General features: G+C 39.3%; 2 protein-coding genes and 1 long non-coding RNA gene across 4 annotated transcripts; all 3 read left to right on the top strand.

Annotated features, from left to right (window-relative positions):
* The first annotated feature begins 441 nt into the window (after positions 1–441).
* On the top strand, positions 442–7,326 carry LOC311259795 (cell adhesion molecule 4). Its single transcript, XM_084357127.1, has 8 exons — positions 442–694; positions 1,144–1,286; positions 1,501–1,583; positions 1,708–1,913; positions 3,509–3,772; positions 4,116–4,421; positions 4,821–4,929; positions 6,274–7,326. The coding sequence occupies exons 1-8, from the start codon at positions 634–636 to the stop codon at positions 6,335–6,337; spliced, it is 1,236 nt and encodes a 411-aa protein (XP_084213253.1). The 5' UTR covers positions 442–633; the 3' UTR covers positions 6,338–7,326.
* Positions 7,327–8,866: 1,540 nt separating this feature from the next.
* LOC311259532 (uncharacterized protein) lies at positions 8,867–12,561 on the top strand. Its single transcript, XM_084356755.1, has 6 exons — positions 8,867–9,190; positions 9,443–9,581; positions 10,333–10,541; positions 11,229–11,376; positions 11,694–11,816; positions 11,912–12,561. The coding sequence occupies exons 2-6, from the start codon at positions 9,482–9,484 to the stop codon at positions 11,959–11,961; spliced, it is 630 nt and encodes a 209-aa protein (XP_084212881.1). The 5' UTR covers positions 8,867–9,190; positions 9,443–9,481; the 3' UTR covers positions 11,962–12,561.
* A 7,065-nt stretch (positions 12,562–19,626) lies between these two features.
* On the top strand, positions 19,627–23,285 carry LOC311259289. 2 transcript variants are annotated; one of them, XR_014622848.1, is made up of 7 exons: positions 19,627–19,680; positions 21,359–21,403; positions 21,539–21,571; positions 21,927–21,941; positions 22,265–22,339; positions 22,599–22,623; positions 22,765–23,285. It is a non-coding gene; the product is annotated as an uncharacterized lncRNA (long non-coding RNA). The 2 variants fall into 2 exon arrangements; XR_014622849.1 differs by having other exon boundaries at positions 19,634–19,690.
* Positions 23,286–23,320: the final 35 nt, after the last annotated feature.

Raw genomic sequence — 23,320 nt, forward strand, 5'->3', positions numbered from 1 at the left:
AGCATGTGAGATGTCTTATCTTATCTTATGTCTCATTTCCCTTATATCCCACACATACTGTACTGTAGACACGTACCAAGCTCAAGTTCAAATCCAACTTTATTTGTTCATTTTATTTTGCAGCATAAAAAGAAAAAACATAAAATAACATAGGCTCAGCAGCTGCATCAATGATCAGGCATAATCATCAGGACAGCAATGAAATCAATACAGTGATGACCATCCTGCCATCGCTCTAAATACAGTTTGATCAGCGTAATACTCTGGATTTGAAATACATCCATGAAACCATCCAGCGGCAGCAGTGTCGTCAGAATCAGCATGAGCATTAGCACAACATATGACAACACAATGTTTCTTTGTTTTTATGTACAGTTTCCTTTGCTGACATGAAAGACAAGTCAACACCCCAGTTCCTTGTGGGCAGATAAAAAGAGGAAGTTGGACAATCTGACCTATAAGTGTTCATTCTGGAAGAAGAGAGACACGCACATCACTGACTTAACTTAAAAGCTGAGGAGGGCAGACTGTTTGACGAAGATCTAAGAGTCACAGAGAGGGGTGAGGAGGTGAAGCAAAAGAAGGTGGTCAGGTGGCTAACAACACAACAGGCAACAGCCACAGCAGGAAGAGATGAAGATGGGTGGAGGAGCTGCACAGAGCTGCTGGCTGCTGCTCACACTCTCTTTGAAAGGTAAGAGCTCATATGAGAGCGCCAGCGGTGTTGATAGTGGGATTCACATTTAGCCCTGACCCAACATCTGTCTGTAATTTCAACACTGATTGAACAGAATTATCTGAAAGTGTTGATTCCCAATTTTTTCTTATTATGAACAAGAAAGGCTTTAAGTTGCATTTTCCTAGTGTTTACACTGTCAGACCCATCCAGTGAGTTGAGACCAAGTACAGTCTTTCTGAGGGGACACATTTGATTATTTATTTTCAGGTATTTAAAAGTCATGTTTTTAATCTGGATAATATTATTTTAATACTGAAAATAAGATGATGTATTGATGATGATGTATTAACGTTTTAAAGTTATAAAATCAACTAATTCTTCAGCAGGTATTGTGCCGTTTTAATGTAACTTGTGTTGGTGACAATATAGTAACTTGCTACTGTATATTTTCCTCTGCCCTTCAGGTATTCTTGCTGGTGATTGGTCAGTTCATCTCCCCTCCGGTCCTATCTGTGCTGTGATTGGCTCCTCAGTGGTTCTCCCTTGTTCCTATGACTACCCCCAAAGTTCTAATGAAACCCAGGAGAAGGGACGACCTCCTGCTCAGGTAACTCAATAAAGAGGGCATTGTTAGCAGTTGCAATATATCCTGCAGTGTGTCTTTAACTAGAGGACCCCTCTGCTACTGTTGTCAGAACGACCTGAAACATGCAGCTTAAAGGGGTTTAGTTCGAATTAACTGATTTAACAATTTTCAGTTAAAGTATTGGGAGTGCTTTGAGCATCTAAAGTCAGCTTCTTGTTTATTTTTTCTCTATTAGGGTGGAGGAGGAGGAGAAGTACATCAGTACAGAGTTTTGTCTGAGATGTGGTGTCTCGAAGACAGCCGCTGTATCACACCAAGGTATTGTTTAAGACACACAGAAACACACACCCACCCACACCTGTGACTCATTTTAGCAAAGTACTCACTGCACAGCTTAGACAAACTATCTAAGTCTGTCTGTGTGTTTGTCTGTCCGTCTCAGATATGTCTTCCACAGTGCCGGTGTCTTGCAGGATCCATCCTACGAGAACAGGGTGGAGTTCCTCGGACAACCAGGAAGTAAAAACTGTTCACTGACGATTTCTGATGTGAGACAGTCGGACAGCGGAGCATATGTGTTCTACGTCATCACCAGCCACCCGACACAGAAGATGCCAGAGCAGATCGGTATACAGCTGCTGGTGGCAGGTGGGAATATTTCACTTACAAGTAATGTATTACAGCTGATCTCCACCATCATCATAACAAGCATCGTCCACTTTAGCACAATCATCAATCAATTATTCATGATTTGTAGAGTTGCTAAATATTCAAGAAAATATAAACAAAGCAGAATTCTGGCAGAATCTCAGTTGTTGTTGTTATTATCTTTAATACAATGTAGCTCTGATCTTTACACCCACAGTTCACAGTTACATCAGAATCTGAAAGAAAAACCAGACAGGCTTGAGTCAATGTGCAATGTGACAAACAACAGTAGACACACCGCAAAGTTCATCTATTTGTCCTTCCTCTACATTGTGGCTGTTTTTGACCGTCTTCATGCGTCTCAGTCACTGGTGCACTCTCACTTACAGCCTGCCTGGTGCTCCTTGCCTGTCTAGGAGTAACTGCCCAGTTATAATAACATTATTGATTGAATGGTAAATCAACAATACTGAGAATATTTCACCTTACTAAATTGTATCACTTTAAAGCTTGGTTAACAAGTAATCATGTTTCAGCACCAGCGTTTTAAGTGTTAACCACTTCCTTTATGCAAGCGTCTGTTTGACACTTTGTGCTATTTATGAGAAGTTGAACTGAAACTGACCAGTGACTGCATTTAAATACCCAGCTTGACATAGTATTTAGTTCAGTAATGTGAAAGCAAACTCGCTGCCAAACATGTAGGGACAAACTGTAACTTGACATTGCAACAACTTTTTAAAAAGGGAGATTTAGTGCAATTACAGGTATTAGAGCAAGTTAACAAGCAATCCTGTGTGTGTGTGTGTGTGTGTGTGTGTGTGTGTGTGTGTGTGTGTGTCTGCGTGTGTGTGTAGGGTGGTGGGTGTGTCGCTCCACCACAAAGTGTCTTAAGTCTTAAGAAACGATTGAGAAACGTCTGTGTGAAGCCACAGTCATGTTTTCTTGTTCGTCCTCTCTGTTGCAAGGCGTGCTGTGTCAGTGTCAGAAGCCAATTAAGTACTTGTAATCTGTAGGATGAGTAAAACTACCAAAAATGGTAGAATACGGTAGAGTAGAAATGAATTATCAGAGAAAAGTTGGATATTTGTACAAAGTTAAATCATTTTGGGTATAAATTGTCATATCACATTGTTCATGACAGCTGTAAAATAAAATACCAAGTCCAGTTAGTTAAACCCACTGATAGGTCAGAAGGCCAGAGAGTCAGTGTTTGGCTTTGCAATTCCAAAAGCAGCTTTGAACCATTACACATTATTAAAACCAACAACTTTTTGTGTTTTTAGTAATACAGAATATGTTTTGCCCTGCTAAAATACCCACAGGTATTGACCTACATGTACCAGTCAAAGGATGAATGTTGAGAATCTATAAGTAATCTTACCACAATATGTAGATAAGATAAACATCCTTCAGCTCATAACAGGGAAAACATACCTTTTTACAGCAGCTCAAGAGTTAAAAGTAAGGGAAGGAGTGAATGCAGGATAAATAAAAATAAACAAAATAATTAAGATAAAATGAATGATATGCACATCAAATGAATATAATATAAAAAAATATATACTTTCTTTTCTAACCCTTGTTTTCTCCAGACTCATCCAGTGCAGTCAAAGTGTCAGCGAGTCCCTCTAGTGACATCACTGATGGCTCGGCCTTGCGTCTGGCCTGCTGCAGCCCTGCGGCCGGTCCACAGGCCAGCTTCAGATGGTACAAGAGCACGAGCACCAGTCCGAGACACACTGGACAGGTGTGGAGCATCAGTGAGGCTACAGCTGATGACTCCGGCAGCTACTACTGTCAGATGCGAACTGGAGACAAAGTGCAGAACTCTACAATGCTGAACATTGATGTAGAGTGTAAGTGAAGATTAATCCTGATGTGGATTCATAATATGTCATGTAAAGTAATGTACTGTTTGCAAATCTACAGTCCTTAAGATAGGATGAAGAAACGTCTACAAAGTCATTCACTCATTTGTTCATTTATTCTCTCAATTCTGAGTAAAAGAAGAAATAAGAAATCAGTCATTTAGCCCATTACTGTGCTTGACAAGGACATAAGTTGAGCAAGGTGCTGCTGACAGAGCATTTCAGAGAGTTTCTTCAGAAATGTATAAAGACATTTTACCTATAATGTTTAATAACTAAGTTTGATAACTCATAAGACTTGTAACTGACCTTTGATATCCTTCTCCTCTAGACTCTCCTCGAAACACAGCTGTCTCAGCTTCTGGAGAGCTGCAGGACACACTTCCTGTGACTCTGACCTGCAGCAGTGATGCAAACCCACCGGTCCACACATACACCTGGTACCAGGGGGCAGCGTGTCTCCCTACAGCAGACAAAAGCTTTCATCCAGCGAGACTATCTCCAGCTACACCCACAGGAAGAGGCCCGACACTCAGCAGTGCTAGCATCACTGCTGAGGAATATGGACTGCACTGCTGTGTGTCACGAAACAGACATGGCTCACAGACGAGCAGTGTAATGCTCAGAGATTCCAGAGGTGGGTGAATGAAGTCTGTCAGAGTTTAACGTTATCAGTCCCATGGTATAAACAGAGAGAAATTTGGGGCTTCATTGTCTTTCTCAATAACATTTTGATATGTAGACAAACATGTGACTGTCCAGTCATTATTTAATTTAAATATTTACATTTCCTTCACTTATAAAATGCAAATCATCCCAGATGTTTCTGCATTGTATTAAATTCAAATGAGCAAACTGTAAACAGATGACCCAGGTCCACACCTGCAGGCTCTGTTGCCATGAAGTCCAACATTTTTTAAATATCTTTACATTGTAACAGGATGTTCCATGGTCAAGTCATTTGACATATAAAAATATACTTCCTGAGCATCATTTGACCATCAGTAAGCTCTCATCCATTATTTGTCCACCACAGCAGTGACCCCGTCTCCCCCTAACTCTTCAGGAGGCAAAATGGTGCTAGTCGGAGTCACCATCGTTGTTCTACTGGCGATTATAGCCATAGTGGCTATTATCGTGACAAGGTGAGTTCTCCTCTTACAGTGTTATTATTATATGCTTTGCAGTATCAAGAATCAGAGAACATAGGTGTCCTTTAAACTGGGGACACTGGGAACGTATCCCCACCACTTTTTAAAATGGCTGGCTTTGTCCCCCATCACTTTTTAGAAACAAAAAAAAAAAAACTTCAGCAAAATAGCTTGCGCAGAGAAATGTTAACTAACAAACACTTTATCAGCACCTGCAAATGAAGCTAGCTGCTGCTGACAACATTTTAACCCAGGACCAAAAATGCACAGTACATTATACTAAGGCTTAGCAACAGCCGACAACATGTGCATTAAATAAAATATGTTGTCAGCATACTGTAAAATCAGAGAATACATACTTTAAATGGACTGGTTAGCTAGGTTATTTGAGCATTAAAGCATGTAAACCTATTGTAGTAGGAAACCAAAATAAATGTTTGAACCTGAAAAGCATCATAATACTGTATCTCTCCTTTAAAAAAAATGTTTTTTTTCATCTGAGTCGTTATATCCCCACAAAGTCAACACAAAGTGACACCCTTGTTTAATAGGTACTACGGTTGAACTGGTTGATAATAAAAGTAAAATAATGTAATCCAGTATGTGACATACAGCCTGATAAGGAGTGTAACTGTGTTCGAAGCTATACATCATTCAAAACGGTATGCATTCACTGTTTGCTGCTTAAACTATTTGAATAATCCTGTCTAGATGTCAGAGATCAAATTGAAGCAGTCCAATTGTTTGAGACTTGCTATTTTTCTTTGTTTTGGGCTGATTTTCCAAAATCCCTCATGACTAATTGCAGCAGATTCAGATCACCTGTGCACAGGTGGGGAGACTGACTCCTGATTGAGGAGTGGAAGCAGCTTGGGGCATTTCCCTCCCAGCCAATCATGGTGTGATGACACCCTTTTTTGTAAAGGCTTAAGAGAGGTGGCTCTCACCCTCAATCTGAATCTGTCCCTGACCCATTGAGAACGTAATTCCCCTTACATTGCCAGCCAGAAACTCTGGTCTGTTTAGGCCCAATTGGACTGTCTTGGCTGCCCACATCTTTCTAGGGAGGAAGCTTTGTTTATTTGGGAACCCCTTAAATGACTATCGTGTGTCATCCAAAGGTTGAGGTGATGCCAACAGTAGTATGAATATTATCCAAAGATCTTCAGTGACTGGGTTTGGGCTACATACAGCATCACATACTTAAATGACAGTGTTCCATACATGAAAAAATGATGTATTCAAACTCAAGAAAAACAAACCATGCTAAAAATGAATCTTTAAAAAAGTGATTAATAAATGTCGGTGTTTTCTGATGAATCCCTTTTGTCCTTTCAGGAGACGGAAATCCTCCAGACAACAGTCTTATGTCCTCACAGAGACAACTGCTTCAGCACCTTAAGGATTCAGCAAGACTAGGACTCATTGTGCAACCACCAAAAACACAAGTGACCTTTTTAACGTATTCAAGTAACTTAAGATAGTCAGACTTTTTTTTTCTAAATACCCTCGCTTGTGCATTAACCTTCCCAACTCATCTTGCAAAGTAAACCTATTGAAGATGTTAGTACTGCATCACATGCTTGAGCCATGACTGAAATCATGTAAACAGAAGAAAAGCTGTGCCCAAGACTGTTGACGGTCGCTCCAAGTCACAAAGACTGCAAGAACCTGAAGATCATATGATAGATGTTACTGTACAGTCCAAGCAAGCAGGACACGAGACTGAAACCCTTCATTTTGGATTTTAATGCAGCGAGCTGAATGAGGACGAACTTGGCCGACTTGACTAACTGCTTAGTTTAGGAAAGCAAAGGAAAAAATTATCGAAATCTTTATTCTGTTGGCACGTGGCTCGTTTCATTACAACTATAGGTAAAAAGCAGCTGTCAGGACTTACCTTTTACTTTTGTGCAAGTCAGTTGAACTGTTGGCACTGATACTTTTACTGGAGTTTAACGGCACATCACAGAGTGCGCTAAGTCCTGTATATAAGTACTGTATATGTCATGTGATGTCCACAAACAGAAAACACTGAAGTAGCCCGTTTGTGATGATGACGAGTATGAAGACGAGGATAGAAAATACAGCCATAATGATCTAATTAAGGACTGGCTCTGTGTGGTTTCAAGTAAACTCTTCAGTGTGATAAGACTGGAACAGATACTGACCAGAGCCTGAGGAGAAGTGGAAGAGGATGAAAACCAGCCGGACAGTGACTCTGACACCAGGACATCCATTTACAAAATGTACTTAGATATCATCTCCTCATCCCGTTTGTCTATTTTTAGAATCCTGCTTTTGCCTGATGTATCACATGTAGCTGAGTAAAGAGGTGCACATATCTTGTATTTATAAATGCTAATTAAGTAAACAAGGAAGTACACTGTTTCGTTTGTGTGTATCACTTCGTTAGCGGTTTTGTTTTGTTGTTACTGTACAGTTTTAACATTTAAATGCTGTTTTAATGGGAAATAGAGATCATTAGAGGTGCATGGGCAACTGCTGTCTATCTGTGTGAGGCAGAGCAGTTTACAGTGTTAAACAAAAAGGCTTTAGAATATAATGTTGTATGTTGTTTCTGTTGCAATTAAAAACACTTAACATTATTGTTAAAACTTAAAAAACTTCAACCCTAACCTTGAAATGGCTATAGTTAATAATGTAAATACTAACAAATTGGTTGACTGAGGTTAAAGTATGGACAAGTATAAAATAGCATAATGTACATGCGTATTTCAAACTCAAGGGGGCAGCATTGCCTGGTTTGAGTAGTGAACCATTTACACCACTTAAAAAATGTTCAACAACAAAACTTTCAGGAGAACTACAACTTGAAGATAGCTTAATTTAGTAATTTTGTGTTTGTTGAGGGGTTTTTGTTTTGTTTTGATTTTGTGTCGATTAAATAAACATCAGTAATGTTTTCTTTATAGTGTAACAATCCATTACTCATCTGTCTGCATTGTTGCAGAAAGTCATGAGAGGGAAGGCGCATCAGGAAGTCATGCCGCATTTTTCATGCTGGCAGACTTGCTCCTCAACTCAAACTGCACATCCTTGTGTTAAGTGCCAAGACATGTATCTAATGTCATGAAACGTCATCCCGCCTCTCTTGTTTCTTTCAGACATTTCCTTCTGGGCAACCACGTGTCTTTGATCTGTTTGGGCAGTGCGGATTTTCATAATCCTGGCTGTTCTCCTGAAACATAACAGGGCAACATTAAAGATTTTGTGAGAAACTGCCTTAAATGTATTTAAACAGAGCCGCGTCCTTCCTACATGTTTGTCCACAGCAGAACTACGTCTTGTCCTCCTTTAACCATGAAACAGGGGAAATTTGACATTGAGCCATTCACCATTTCATGACAATTATAATAAAATGAAGCATGTGCAATGTTGTGTCCAAGCCCATAAAGTAACCAATGTAAGTAACAGCACAATGATGGCTTTGACTCCAGTACCAACAAGGAGGATCAGATGGTTTTCTGTTAATAAAGACAGAGGAAGGGAAAAAATTGCTAGAACTTAAATTTCGAAATGATAAAAACATAAAACATAACCAAATGGCACTGGGCATTCAATAAGAACAAGTGCAGGAGTAAGTGGCGAGAGGTGAGGACATTTCTGCTGTGATGACAGCGGGTCAAGCTGCTTGTCCTTCAGAAAGAGGGAACTTATTTGACAGTAAAATTCTGTTACTCAAGTATTTAAAGCTTATTTTTCAAAGGCCGGGACACTGTAGGAAAAGTGAGGGCGACTGGAGAGGGGTGAGGGAGGGAGGGATAACAGATTTGTGTATGTGAGTGAGAGAGAGTGAAAGTAAATGGGGCGGCAAGAAAAGCCTTGCGTGATGAGCTGACGTTTTTTCCCAGAGGCTATTATTGGTTCAGACCAGGCCTGCTCAACCTGTTTGTTTCTTATTCAGAGATATCCATCTCCTTCATGTGCCGTGTTTTTTCTCAACTTTCTGCCTGATTAAAGTACGAAGGATGAAGTGAGACAGAGAGGTGAGAGTCAGCATAGTGTGGAGACAGCCTCTTCACTGTTTATTGAGACACTGTCAGCAGAAATATTAGGTCAGACAGTTTAGACAAGGTGTCAAGGCATCTGACGGAGGATAAGGTCTATTTTTAAAGGAGCAACATCATAATCTTCGAATAAGGAAGCTGCCTGCAGAGCTGTCGGGGAGTTTCCACGACATTTTGCGGTCCGTGTCAATAATCAACAAGTTTGTCTTTCTTAACATTTCAAGGTAAATTTTTCATTAACAATCTAATCAATTTTACATCTTATAAATGCCTTTATTTCATACTGATGGTGTGATGCTTTCAGTTTGATATCTCCCAAAATACTGCCATATTTTTTCATGTGTAGCAGTGACACATTCCATCTTTGAATGTAAAAATGATCTATTTTTTAATCTGAAGGAAGCAGAGCCACAAGGACTCTTGTACGCTTCTATTTATTTATGTTGTCTGAAAAATAAAGTTACAACGCTCTACAGATAAACCTTTGGAATAAAGAAGACTGAGTGGAGGCAAAAATGGAGACGGGGAGGAAAGTAGAGATGAGGAAGACGAGGAAGGTTTCACAGATCTTTTTGCTGCTGCTGGTTCTGCTCAAAATAACCACACCCTCCTCTGGTAATTAACCACATCTATCATCTCAAGATATTAGATTTATTCAAGACATGTTTCCACTTACTCACGTTGAAATACTACATCCATAGACTGCCATAAATAAAGAAGTCATAGCAGGAAATGAACTAGTCAAACTGGTCACTGCAGCAGGCAGGAAGGCTTCACCCTGAATGTCTACATTTTTGAAGTTTGTAAGACTTTCAGTGGAAAGAACAGAGAAAAGATCTTCCAGTGAAAGATGAGTTTCAAGTCATTAGAATATTCAAATGTTTATGAAGGCAGTGGAGGGAGTTTGCCTACGGTCAGATATTAGTTACACGTAGATTTCACTTCCTGATGAACACTACATGACAAGGATGGGTCGATATCAGTACAAATAATAACAATCCAACTCAACAATTACCTCAGTAATGTTGTGCAGCGTGTTTTGTAAGATCAGACCCGTGGCCACTGTTACATTATCCGTTTCTCAAGATCCATTGTATATTAAACAAGGTGTATTTCAGTGTTTCCTGGTGAGATTGGGTGTTGTTGAAACACAGATAATGAACCCGATTCTAATTCAGTTTTGACAATTGGAAAGTGGGTTAATGGCAGCTTTTATACCAGCTAGTAAATATGCTTTTCATTATTTGTAAATGTCTTCATTGTTATAGTTTTTGGCGATGCAATCCAATAATACCCATTTTTTGCTCTTTCCTCATTTCTCTCACATATGAACACACACATTGGCAACACTTAATCACTGTCACAGCTCAAAACAACACCACTGCTTCAGCACCGAACCCGGCTGCTCTCAGTTATAGCACACGTCCAGCTGACCTCACAGTGGCTTTGGGAAAACCTGCAGTGTTTCGCTGTGGAGTGCCTAAGGCTTCTCCAAACATCACATTCACCATCTATGGGAGTCACGGCAACTACAGCCTCACCTGCCCTTATGGCCACTTGGAAGATATCCCCCAGGTGAGGTGGTCGCGCTCTGGCTCTGTATTTACTCTAATGCTAAACTGTCTTTCCTCTTCCCTTCAGTAAAACTCATATCATAGTACAGTACACGCAAAGACACAAAGCTAAGGAAGTGAACAACATTTCATACCAGCTGTAAAATAAAATGGGTAAAGGAACTTGTGCTTTTACCTTAAAGGTGCAATATGTAAGAATTTTAGTTGAAAATTAAAAAATCAACATCATAATCTGAGGAACTAACATTTTTGATGTTATGATGTTGATATATTGTGTTGCAGAGATATTGACTGAAGTTAGCATGCTAACCAGCTAGCCCTGACCATTCCGGTCCAATGTCCTGTGTCCTAGTAGTGTAAACACCGATATTCCTCTGGTGCTCCAAGCTCCCTGTCTGGACCACTAGATGCAAGGCTAAACAAGCTAATAGCTAATGGCAGCTAGAGTTAGCAGCAGTTAATTATTACTCTGGTGATGTGATGCCCCCTAGTTTGTTTTTAAATAACTGGATTTAGCAGGTGTCCAGTTCTTACATATTGCCCCTTTTAAAATAACATCTTAAGAATCATTTTGATGTTATAGTGTCTTGTAATAGGGTGAATGGTGTCTCAGCCACTCCATCCATCCATCTATCCATCCGCCCATCCATCCATCCATCCATCCACTCCTTGCCTTCTCTCTCCTCAGGCTCTCTATGGCAGTTGTGATATGACGGAAGAAGAGTCTCTGGCTGTGTGGACCCTCAAGGGAACTTCATTCTCTGACAATGGAGCACGAGTCATTTGTCAGCAGTCAAACAATCCTGATGCATCTGCTGCCGTCCTACATGTTTATGGTAAAGGTTCATCACACAGTAATATTGCCCAATCCCTTTGATAAATTTAGTAACCCTACATCCAGGCAGGGTTTTGAAGATGATGTGTATTTGCCAATATAAAATGTGGAGGAAAATAATACTTATACATCAAATATTGTTATTCCTTTGATTCACCTGTTCACATGTTTGTACAAATGCTCATAGGACCTTTCAGTCCTCCTCTCACTTCCAACAAATCTAGACAAGTCCTATAATTACAAGTAAAACATTACTTTAGGTGTTCCCCTGTTGTTGTTTTATTTTGTCTTCTCCCTCACTGTTACCTTTGCCCCTAGATAACGGCACCAGCTATGCAACTCTCATTGGCTGCGTCATTGGGGGCTTCTTCGGCATGCTGTTGGTGGCTTGTTTATCATATCTCATGCTGCAGAGATCTGAGACCCTCCAGAAGTGCTTCTGTAAGTACACTGCTTCAGTTTACAGATGTAAAATGCACATTTTCATTTACATAATGACAATTGATAAGTAATGTGTGATGTCTTTGTGTTTTCAGGGGATGGAGAAACAGAAGATGATTTGACCACAATTGTAACAAAGGAGTAAAAGGAGACAGAAAGCGGAGGAAGGGTGTTTTTGCTTGATGCTGCTTTGTTAAACATATCTAGAGTTGGGCTCCATTCACCTCCTAACTGGGAATAGAAACGGAAATTAGCTTGTCCCTATTTTTAAGCCCTTTGACTGACCTAAGTGAGGTGAAAACTGGATTGAATCTAAGTCTGAAATGTTTGAGGAGGGATCCAGTCTAACCCCCGACACATTCATTCATCCTTCTGCCCTCAAGACCCTGCACACATTACTCATAGCCTCAGATTGTATAATATATCAAGCACTACAAATGATTCACCATAGAATTATTAAGTCAGGTCTGTCTCCCCACTCGTGCAGGGTCAAACATCAATATGCACTGCCTTTATTGTTTATAAATTATACGTAAAATTTGTTGTGCTCTCTAATGTGGCTAACAGAACTTTTTAAATGATTGGTGTTAGTGAATTATTTAAATGCTCATTAGTTTTTAGCCACATGTAGTAAAAAAAGTTAATAATGGCCTGCTGCAGTCAGGGACAGAGCTACCAGTGAGGACACAGAGGTCATGTCCCTGGTATTTTTTCTGGGGTTTTTCTAAAGTCCTGGTTACAGCCCTGGCTGTGTTCACAGATAGGTTACAGAAGTGCTGACTAAGGGATCACAGAAACATTGCCTGCAGACAGATAAATTAGGACTGTCTGTTCTTTGTGCTAGTACACGCTTTACAGCTGGATACCAACAAACTATTGAAGGTCATACACTCACTGACGGAGGTCCCAGTTGTGCTTGTTTAGCCTGTTAGTCAGCTACACTTTCACAGCTTGTCCACTTGAGGGAAGCACTTACTCCACAGATAATAAGCAATTCAGTTGTTGTAACATTACAGAGACAAATATTCACTGGATTAAAAAAATCAGACAGTAAAAAAATATTAAATTAAAACTGAAAGGATTGCTATTCTTTTATTTGGGATGAGGCGAGGTAGATGTCATTATGTTGTCATGCTAAGTGTTTTTACGGATTTGCATTCTGAAGTAAATTGTCCTGATGCTTTTGATGTGGTTGTACAGTCACATGGTCTTTGCATAAAGGCAAAGTACAGTAGCTTTTAGTTTAACTGTTACCAAAGGTAAACTCAGGGATGTTTGTGTTTTCATGCTGTTATATTTGTTGTTTGTGCGCTCTATTCCGTCCTTAAATTTCTTCGGATATCTCTTAGTTATGATTATGTACGTTGCTCTTGTTTATTGTTCATTCTCATTTTTGAGGCTTGCTAATCAGAGCTTGCTGCCAGTGTATGGCCCTTGAATAAAATTAAAGTTACATGATGTCAAAATAGAAATTGAGTGTGCATAACATTTGTGACAGTTACGATTATATCAGCTATGGACTCCTCTCCCGAGCGTGTCTCCCTTTGGGTGTGCTGTTTAGATCACTCTGTACAATCTTAGATGACTGGTGGCTACAGGAGAGCAAAAGATGAAATAAACATCATCAGTTATTTTTGTATGTATCCCCTCAACATTGTGCTGCAGCAGAATGATTTTGCACTGGTGCTGCTACTGTAAAGAATTATACAAAAAATAGTTTAGTAATTTTACATAGTCCCTGATTCCTTAGATGGACTTGCTGCAAAAATGTGCACTACCATGGAAAACAATAGCTAAGACTGTAACAGGGACACATAGAGCAGAAATGCACTGGTGACAGCATAGATTGAGAACTTATGAGTGTCTCCTGCTGCCCCCTGGTGGGGAACTCATTACATGTCTGCTAGTTTCAAAAACATTGCTTCCAGTCTTATTGGTGTTGCTGTCCTTTGTACTTCTGTCTTTATGTTGATTTAATGGCGGAATATGCCACAAAGGACCGGAAACAATAGGAGAAATTATCAACTGTGGGTACTTCAAAATGTAAATCAAAATATAAGTGGGAGGAAATGACCTTTTTGACAGTGGCCATGAGAGCAATGGAATCAGAGAAAACACATGCAGATAGACAAAACACACGGAAATGTAAAAAAAGAGTGTCTTTTTTGCTTAGAAGTAGGTCCATCTGCGAATTCATAGTGGCAACACGACACACCTGCTACACGATACACTCTTGAAATGGTTAGATTTAGGTACCACATTACTTTGTTCGGGTTAGGAAATGATCTTGTTGTGTACAGGAGCTATGAATCAGTACAGGCCGTGGCCTAGCTGGTTAGCATGCTAACTTCAATAGATATTTCTGCAACACAATACATAGAAGTCATAATGTCAAAACTGTTATTTATTCACACTCTGTTGATCATTTTAATTAAATGTAGCATGTTTCCACTAAAAGTCTTACATATTGCACCTTTAAACAAAAAAAAGACTCCATGCAGCTCATCTAGTGTAATCCTAGTCTCAGTCCCTGAGATCCCAGCTGATTTAAAAAGACAATATTTACCCCCTTGAAGCAAAGTCAAGCTTCTGCTACTGCTTCTGATGGGTGTGTGCTAACACTTTTAGCTTAGCAGCTACAGTGAAGTGTCTAGTTTAAATAAGGGTATACTTTTTTTTTTTAAAAACAAAAGTGTATGTGGGGTGAGTAGATAATGATGGGGCAAACGTATCCTTTAATTTTCTTGTGTTTTGTCCATTTGCATGAGTTCTCTTGATTATCTGTAACACAAAGGCTTCTCTGTTCTTCAGTCTCCTCTTTACATTTGAACTCAATTAAATGTGCACTAGAAAATGTAATATGACAACTGCTATTTTGGTAATTAACTTTTTCTGACTATCGTCTTCACTCCTCTGACTGTGTGTTGTGACACCTGATTGAGCACCATGGAGAGCCAGCAAGACACACACACACACACACACACACACACTCAGGGCATCAGCAGGAGAGAATTCTGCCTCGTCTTTTAGTTGATACAACAGAGGCAGTATGGAGCAATGTGTTGACTCAGCTGCTCAGCTACACCTCGGTTCACTTCATGATAGGTTCCTGTCATACTCCAGCATCTGATTTCTTTATATTCTCTCCAGTCTTACAGTGATCAGCATACAGTAGGAGTCAGTCAGGTCACGTTTTCTCTAGTGCCCTTCGTCACTTCTTAGCTCTGGTTGGGAAAAAAGCTCCATCTTGTAACCCCGTCTAAATACACACTCTTGTCACGTGAGGACCCACCACTGACTGTCAAGGCTCAACATGACTTTGCAAGAAGGCAGACATTAAAAATCTTTCCATAGGATTTTTTCAGGTCTGAGTGAAGCTCTCTTATCTGCAGACTGACAGGATGTCACTCACTGCTATGTTAGCTAACCTGTTCTCAGACCTTTAGTTTGACTGTTTATGGACAAACACACTGAATACCATCATAACAGAGGCGAGTGTGTCACCATATGTGTGTCCACTGATAACCTACATTGTTCAGTGTGTGTTCTCAAGATGACCTTTAACTGACAATGGCTCAGTTCATCTTGCTACGCCTATCAGTACCTGAAGAAACACAGGTTAAACTATTACACTTAAAGTTAAATAGTGACAAGTTGATCATATTGAGTCAAGCCAACAACAGATTTTACAACTTTTGGAAACGTTTTAACTGACCTACAACCTCTATTTTTTCCACATTCATGGTGGACCAATGAGGCAAAAACTAGATGAACATCAGCAAACTGGTTTTATGCTCTGCAGTACTGATCTGATCTGATACAGACAGAGCCATAGGGAGTCCCTTCCTGTGAGACCTGATCCTTATCAAGGATGATTTTTTCAAGACAAAAAGACAAAGACAAAAAAGCCTGAGTGCACTGACGTAAAACAACAGCTAAAATACCAGCAGCTTGTCACCCTGCTATGAAGGTTTTATGTCACCTTTGTATTTCTTTAAAAGCCAATGTAATAGATAGTTTGATCGATTCCTGATTGATCAGTAACTGAAAAGGCAATGGATAGTGAACATTTTGGATGTTGGGACATTGGGCCATATTTCAAGGTAAGACAACAACATATTTGCTAACCTGTTGGCTTCTGTCAGACAACAGGTGACGTTTATTCAGCAACTTCCTGCCTGACGCTACTGCTCGATAGCATTATACATTACGATTACATTAATTCTAAAATATCAACACACGTCTTGGACACATTTATTTAAGCCTGGCAGTGAAATACGTTGGATGTAATCAAATGTTAATGTTAACTAGGATGGAGTTAAATGCTAACGTTAGCTAGTGACTTGAAATATGGCCCGAAGTCCCTCCAGATTTTCACTGTCCATCATCATTTACATTTATAGGACTTGCAACCTGGAACACAGCAGCATAACATCATCCCAGCATTTGAGTTTCCCACCCTTTGCATGACGTCAGAGAAAATGGCCGACGTGTGAATAAGGTCTATTGTTTTGTTGCATTTTAAACAAGATTCGACCCCATTGTTGAATGTTTAGCTTTCACTTCTTTAAGTTTTTAAAGGGAAAGGTCAGCCTGAGCTCCTCAAGTGACATAGAATAGTCAATAGTTTTGTTGGACAATTTTAGATATATATATTTAAACAATAATGTTGTATTGTGCCCAATAATGTTGTCATGAAAATGCTCTCTTTTCTCCGCAGAAACTACTCGTACTCTTTTCTGCCCTCTCCACATCAGGTTCTCTGGGCAATTCATAATAGCCCTTAATAAACTGCAATACCCAGGGGGCACTATGTGACGCTCACCTGTCCCACTTCTCACCTGTCTGCTTTTCTTTGTGACATGAACCTTACAACAATGTTGGCCTGGCTCCAAAAGGGGCACAAAGAGAAAACAAACAATGAACACTAAAATGAACTATGGGCATCCCAGCACCCCACACTGAAGCTAGTGTACATAGTCAACTATTCTTTACTCTGATGACTGAAATGATTGTCCCCTTGGTTAGAAAATATTTGTTGTGAACATTAGCATTACCATCTGTCATTTGCTGTAGTCATTCAGACTTTAATACATAATAATTTGCTGATACTGGCTGATACACACGCCAACATGTGAATATGGGGCCCTTTTTCCCACTTCAAGCACTGCCTAGCCAGATCCATATACTGAAAGACATACCTCACACAGTATCCGCCCTCTATATTCCCTCGCTTCTCTAATTCTATCAGTGACGTGCCATTGACATGGAACAAAGTGACCTTTATTTAACCTCACAGAGACAATGTTACTGGCAACTGGTGCTTTATGCAGACAGACACCAGCAACAATATATGGATATAGTGCTGTGATAGAGCCCCTAACAATAAATGAGGTAGATATGCATTTAGATTTTGGCATTGTTAGATAGTATGTGAGGATTGATGTCATTAAATTAAAGTCCACACACCTTAATCTGAAAAAATAAAGGTAGTACATTTTATCTCTCTTCCCTTTCTATCTCTGCCTTGTCATCACCAGTTGCCACTCTATCTGCTGTCAAATTATTGTATTATAGCTCACACACACACACACACACACACACACACACACACACACACACACACACCTTGAACTACAGTGTATGTGTGTGTGTGTGTGTGTGTGTGTGTGTGTGTGTGTGTGTGTGTGTGTGTGTGTGTGTGTGTGTGTGTGTGTGTTTCTCTATCTCCTGTGTTCTCACAGTATTATCATTTGTTAAGAGGCTGATGCATGCCTCAGCTTTGTCGGTGTGTGACAGGAAAAAGTATAAATAGTCCCAGATCACCACTGGGACACATGCACTCACATATTTCTGCACACATGTATTGTGTATATATAGGGGTAAAGCTGACAAATCTAGGGGTAGTCAAACATACATAGAGACTGTGCTGTTACACTAAAATTATTTCTACACTAAGACTGTTTCCAAAATATGATCCTTCTTATCTAGTCAAGCTCCCAGTAGAGTTGTTAATGCCCTCATCTTTACTCCTGTCTTAGCCAAAGCTCACTACATATCCTGTAGCTGGTGCAGAATGCCACAGCTAGACTGGTACTAAAAGCTTTGAAAACATCACGCTGGTATTAGCCTCACTTCAATAGCTACCAGAAACTGGAGTCTCCGTTTACAGTGACAAACAGGCAGATCTGTGATATATGCTTCTCTGATCTATGAAACATCTGTATCAGACACAATGTTTAAATAACTTAACTTATTACATTTGCTGAATTTACAAGAAGGCCTGAATAATAAAGAATGTTTTCATAGACAGTGTTTCATCAAGTTTCTCATTACTCAACAAATTACAAAATTGAGAGATTTTATCAGGGAGTCTGGGGAATTTCTCCTCTTCATCTCCTTGCTCATGTTGACTTCAGGTGTTGTGGCTCTTTGAACCTATGGTATGTCCGTGTTCATGTTTGCTGTCTGCTGTGGCAGAACATTTTTGTCAATAACTATTAGATATAAGTTACGCTGGCCATTCAAAATAATACAAAAAACATGAATGTAGCACACAATTTACTACGACGTCATTACATAGACTGACCCCTCAGCACCCCAACTGTGACTGACTTCCAGCATCCCTGCCCCAGACTCTGGAACAGCTTGCCTGAGGACCTCAGGTTAGTTTGCTCAGTAACCACTTTTAAATCACTTTAAAAAACATTTTTAGTTTTCATAAGGCTCTTGTAATTTCTCAAGGTAGCAGCTCAGTGCACATGTATATAGTTTAGGTGCAATTCCAGTTTATCTGCACCTATTGCTTCATATAATTATTTTCTCTTTGTTCTGGTATCATTAGTCATTGGTGTTGTGTATTTACATTATGTTGTTTTGATTTTTTTATTTTTTATTTTTACTTTATTCTATCTGTATTCTACTTTTTTTAATTGCACAAGCACCTCGTAACCTTGGTAAGAAAGATAGACATTTCATTACAATGAATTAAATTCATATAAGCAAAAACAAGTAATAAACTCAAATCGAAAAGTTGTTCCTTTGAAGCAAAGTTTTATAGTCAAGTAAAATCCCTCCCTCCTGCCCATACTGTGTAAAAAAAAGGAAAGTGCATGACAACCATAAGACCAACAGAGTACAATCTGTTCCACAGGGAGAGGAGCATTGGGAGACACCTGAGGTACCTGACAGAGCCACAGAGAGCAGAGGGTCAACAGTGAAGTCAGTGGAAGGACAGTAATAAAGCTCTGTACAACACATTCACTCCTCCTCCTTCTTTGTCTCATCTAAAATCTACGAATACACTTTACAAAGAAGAAAAACTGCTGTTTATTTTGCTGTATCTGTAAAGTTGACATGATTTCATCTTTGACATCATACTTTTTCCTCTCTTCCTTTTTTCCATGACCAATCGGATTTTGCTGCTCTGATAAGTTGTTTAAAAGACTTTTCATTTTACTGTTGTGTAAAAGCAGTTTGATGGTGGATCACAAGCAGTGTGAACATTTGAATCTGTCTCTAGTAGTATATAGTCTCTGTCTCTAGTAGAGTATAGTAGTTGTATTAACTTCAGGTGAAAATGGCTTCACAAAGGTAAATTACAAATGGCTTTCACGCCATCATGCACACACGCTGATGTTTATGAAATAACATTGCTGCTGTTCTCCGACACGTACGTAAGCGCGTCACCCCTGCAGCCATCATACATTTCCATTGGTCACTTCCACACACCAAAGTTTATATCCCAAACAAATAGGAGGAGCAGGAGCTACTTATTCAGGTAAAATAGAAAATACACACTTTTGACCAGGCAGTGTCTTGGAACATTCACACACACTCCTCTACTCCTGAACCGTCAGCTCAGGTAAGAACAGGTACTGTATGTTGGAGCAAGGCAGGATGGGAGTCTGGGTTAGAGGTCAAGGTTACCTTTCTGTGAAAATGTTGATTGTAAGGGTTTGTAAAAGGTTGTGCTGAAGGTTTTAGTGTAAGAGTAAAATGTTTTTGCACTATTGGAGACTGAAGGAAATACATGTGGCAGGTAGTGGAATTTACTGAAAGATGAGCTTTTAATTATGCTTTTGATGATAAGTGAATTTTATTTCATTTCTTTCTTGGGGCTGTATTGAAAACATTTAAAAAGCCCAGCACTGCAGTGATTCACATAATAAGAGAGTAAAGAATGCAGGGCAAGTCGACTGAACAGTACAATGTGAAGGACACTTACTAGAGTGGTTGAAATTATTTTGTAAAATCAATTTAAACCCAAGCAGAAAAAGTCTATTCTTCTCACTTCTATCTGTTGCTGCAGTGTCATCTGAGAAGTGGGGCTAATTTAAAGACATGATTTTAAAGACAGAGGCTTGTCCACAGTTTGACCTTGACTAATGTCATGCTAACTGATAGCTGCAATGACATTTTTTGACAGAGGACAGACACCATGATTGAAGATAAGTGAAGAAAAACTGCATGATTCGGAGTCTCTGTGTTATCTTTGTTTTCATTTGATGTCTATTTCTTGAAAAGGCCGTGCAAACTTTATATCTCTGCAACAAGTTACATGAAGATACTGAAAAAGTTATCAATCCAATGTTTGATTTTCTTGTCAAATGAATTAAACATGCACAAAAAACATCAAACTTGTTTCATCTATTGATAAGTTCACTTTGCTTTTGCTATACTGGGTTTAAATACAAGGCAGAGATGTTTAAAAAAGTACTCATGAATGGAAAACTAGTTTGAGCCAGAGAGAAGCAGAGTGACAAAGAGGAAAAGCACTGAATTTACAAAGAGCAGTGACTCTTACCTTCATGGAGGCTCAAGGGTGTCCAAGGCCAGTTAGAGGTGACATTGAGGACGGCAAAAAGTAACTTTGTATGTAATTTGAAAACACATTTTCAGTCATGCAGTTAGTTTCTAGCATTAGGAGGATGGTACAGTAAGTCAACTAAATATTATAATGATTTAAATGTTTTTTATGCCTTTTAAAAAAGGGTTAGGGAACAGACTGTTGGCATTTATATAATACTAATACATCTGCCAATTTACAAAAACATTAATGCTTATTTCATGGCTCTACATATGTATCTATTTTGAAATGCATATTATAGAACTCGTGAATATATACAAGACACAGTTTTTTCCCTCATTGCTACATAAGACATAAAAAGTGCAAATGAAGTTAAAAGTCAGAGAAGCACAACCACAGTCTGATCTTTAGATACTGTAAAACACATGACAGTGTTTAGCCCAGTGCGAGGAAGTCTTCTGGAGTCTGAGTGGAGTTGAAGGAAAGTTGTCTGGAAACCTGCTGTGTTTTGCCCCAAGAAAGAAATGATCTGCTGTTTACTCTATAAACACCCAGAATGCATCCCTGCTGACGAGACACTGACCTCTCACACAACAAGAACATTCTGCCTGAGGAGAGGCAGAAGTGTGTGCTTCGTTGTGTGTTTGCATGTGTGTGTGATCTTTTATTCTCTCTCAGGGTCATGTTTTCTCTCTTCTGTCTTTATCTGTTACACTTTCTGTCGGACTCTTAGTTGTGTTCAAGATGGGACATCTCACTGTTGTGACTGTTATGGCAGGTAAATAAAAGAGAAAAGAAATACTTTTGCACAAATGTACATATATCATTTCATGTCATCTCATTCAGAAAAAAATGACTGAATGACTGAACAACTCTGATTAAACTTAATTTAATTTGCCTGACTTTCTTGCAGTGCTCTTCACCCTGTTCATGGAAACTGAAGCAAGTAAGGCCCAAACTCTACTTTCACCTCATCTTGGTCTGATACTGCTTTGTTGAGAAACTGGTTAAGGAAGAATTCCAACACATTAATGTCTTTTGTCTCCATAACAATGGCCTGATAAAGCCACTTCTTAAACAAAACAGCAGACTTCTGAATGTCTTTGCAGCAGTAAGTTGTTTGCTGAACGAGGCTGATGAATTTGAATACATCTCTCATAAGACTGCTAATTTCTAACTCATTTCTTGGATCATCCATTTTTTCTGAGCAAGCTGAAGTGAGACTGTATAACAGTTTGAAGTTTGCCACTAATTTTTCTTTTCCTTTTTTCATGTCTCCTCTTCTTGTGTTTGGTCTGCAGATCCTTTTGTGTACAGTAAGTAAAGACACTCTTATCCCCTAATTCGTATAATCTACTGTATACAATCTATCATCTCACTCGTTTGTACAGATTATAAAAAGATTAGTGCAGATGATCATGCGTTCACCTAGATTATTGCAAACTGCATATGCCTGATGGCAAAAGCAACCACTGCAAATGTGACTGTAAAATAGCAATGTGACATAAGCATTTTTAAATTAAGCATTAGTCAAATATTTGATGATTCTCTAATTAATTTTAGGATAAATTTGGTTTAAAACTTCATTTTTGTCAAGTGTACCAGGACACTCTTAACCTCTGACATTATTGTCTAACAGACTATGACAGGCTACGAATCGGAGGCCTGATCTGTGCCTGCTTGTTGGTGGCTGGAGGCATCAGCGTTATACTTTGTAAGTACTGAATCCACACGGATGAATTAGCCAGAATGGTAAATCCATGAAGTGAGTTGAGATTGAAATAAAAGACATTAGCTATTCATATTGAGTCATGCGGATGAGTAAAAGATTTTGTGTGCATAATTTTTTTTTTTTAATCCCAGATTAAAATCTCAGAGCTGCCAATAAGAGCAGTAATAAAGACATACATAGTATATAGTAGAGTAGTGAAGTGTATATAACCCCAGTAACACATCCTACTTTGCCTTCACAGACAACAAGTGCTCCAGGAAGGAGAAGTAAGTTCTCTCTTATAACTCACTAGTGAAAATGTGTGTGCGTCTTTGTCTGAATTTTAACATCCACCTTGCTCCTCCCTTTAATTGTCTTTCTTGCTTTCTTGTCTAACTGCCATCCCGCCCTCCTCTCTCACCTTTTAGAAAGGGGGAAGATGACAGCAGTGAAATCTGATATCGTACCTGACAATCCGGTTTGACCCAGGAAGAAGAGCTGACATGCAAAGGGGGTGGAGAGACTGGGCGCGTTGTGGGGGGTTTGGAGTAAACACACCAGCCCAGGTGATTATACCTGTACAGACCTGTGGAAAGAAATACCATTTTTTCAAAATAAGAGCAAAGCGCTGCTGAAATTGTCGTGAACATGTCATGAGTATGACGAAATAAATGAAGCCCCCGTCATGTGTTTCTGTTTTAAAACTGTATCCAAATATATGTAAATCAGGGTTGTCCCTCTGTCTCACACATGTTGCTTAGTTTAGCTATCACCATCATGTTGCATCATTGGGAACATAATGTTGTGTGTTTTTTGCATGTTTTACTGTACGAATAACTGTAGATTTAGATGATCCATGTGGTCAACCATTTCAATACTGACAAGTTTAAAGAAAGTTAGAAACCTTTGGTGTGCACATCCAACATTAAAATAAAAGTCACCATGCTAAACCAAATTTTAACATGTCAGTGCTTTTCTTCACAC

The sequence above is a fragment of the Pagrus pagrus genome (genome assembly GCF_965226575.1).
Source record: "Pagrus pagrus genome assembly, chromosome: 7".
Lineage (NCBI taxonomy): Eukaryota > Metazoa > Chordata > Actinopteri > Spariformes > Sparidae > Pagrus > Pagrus pagrus.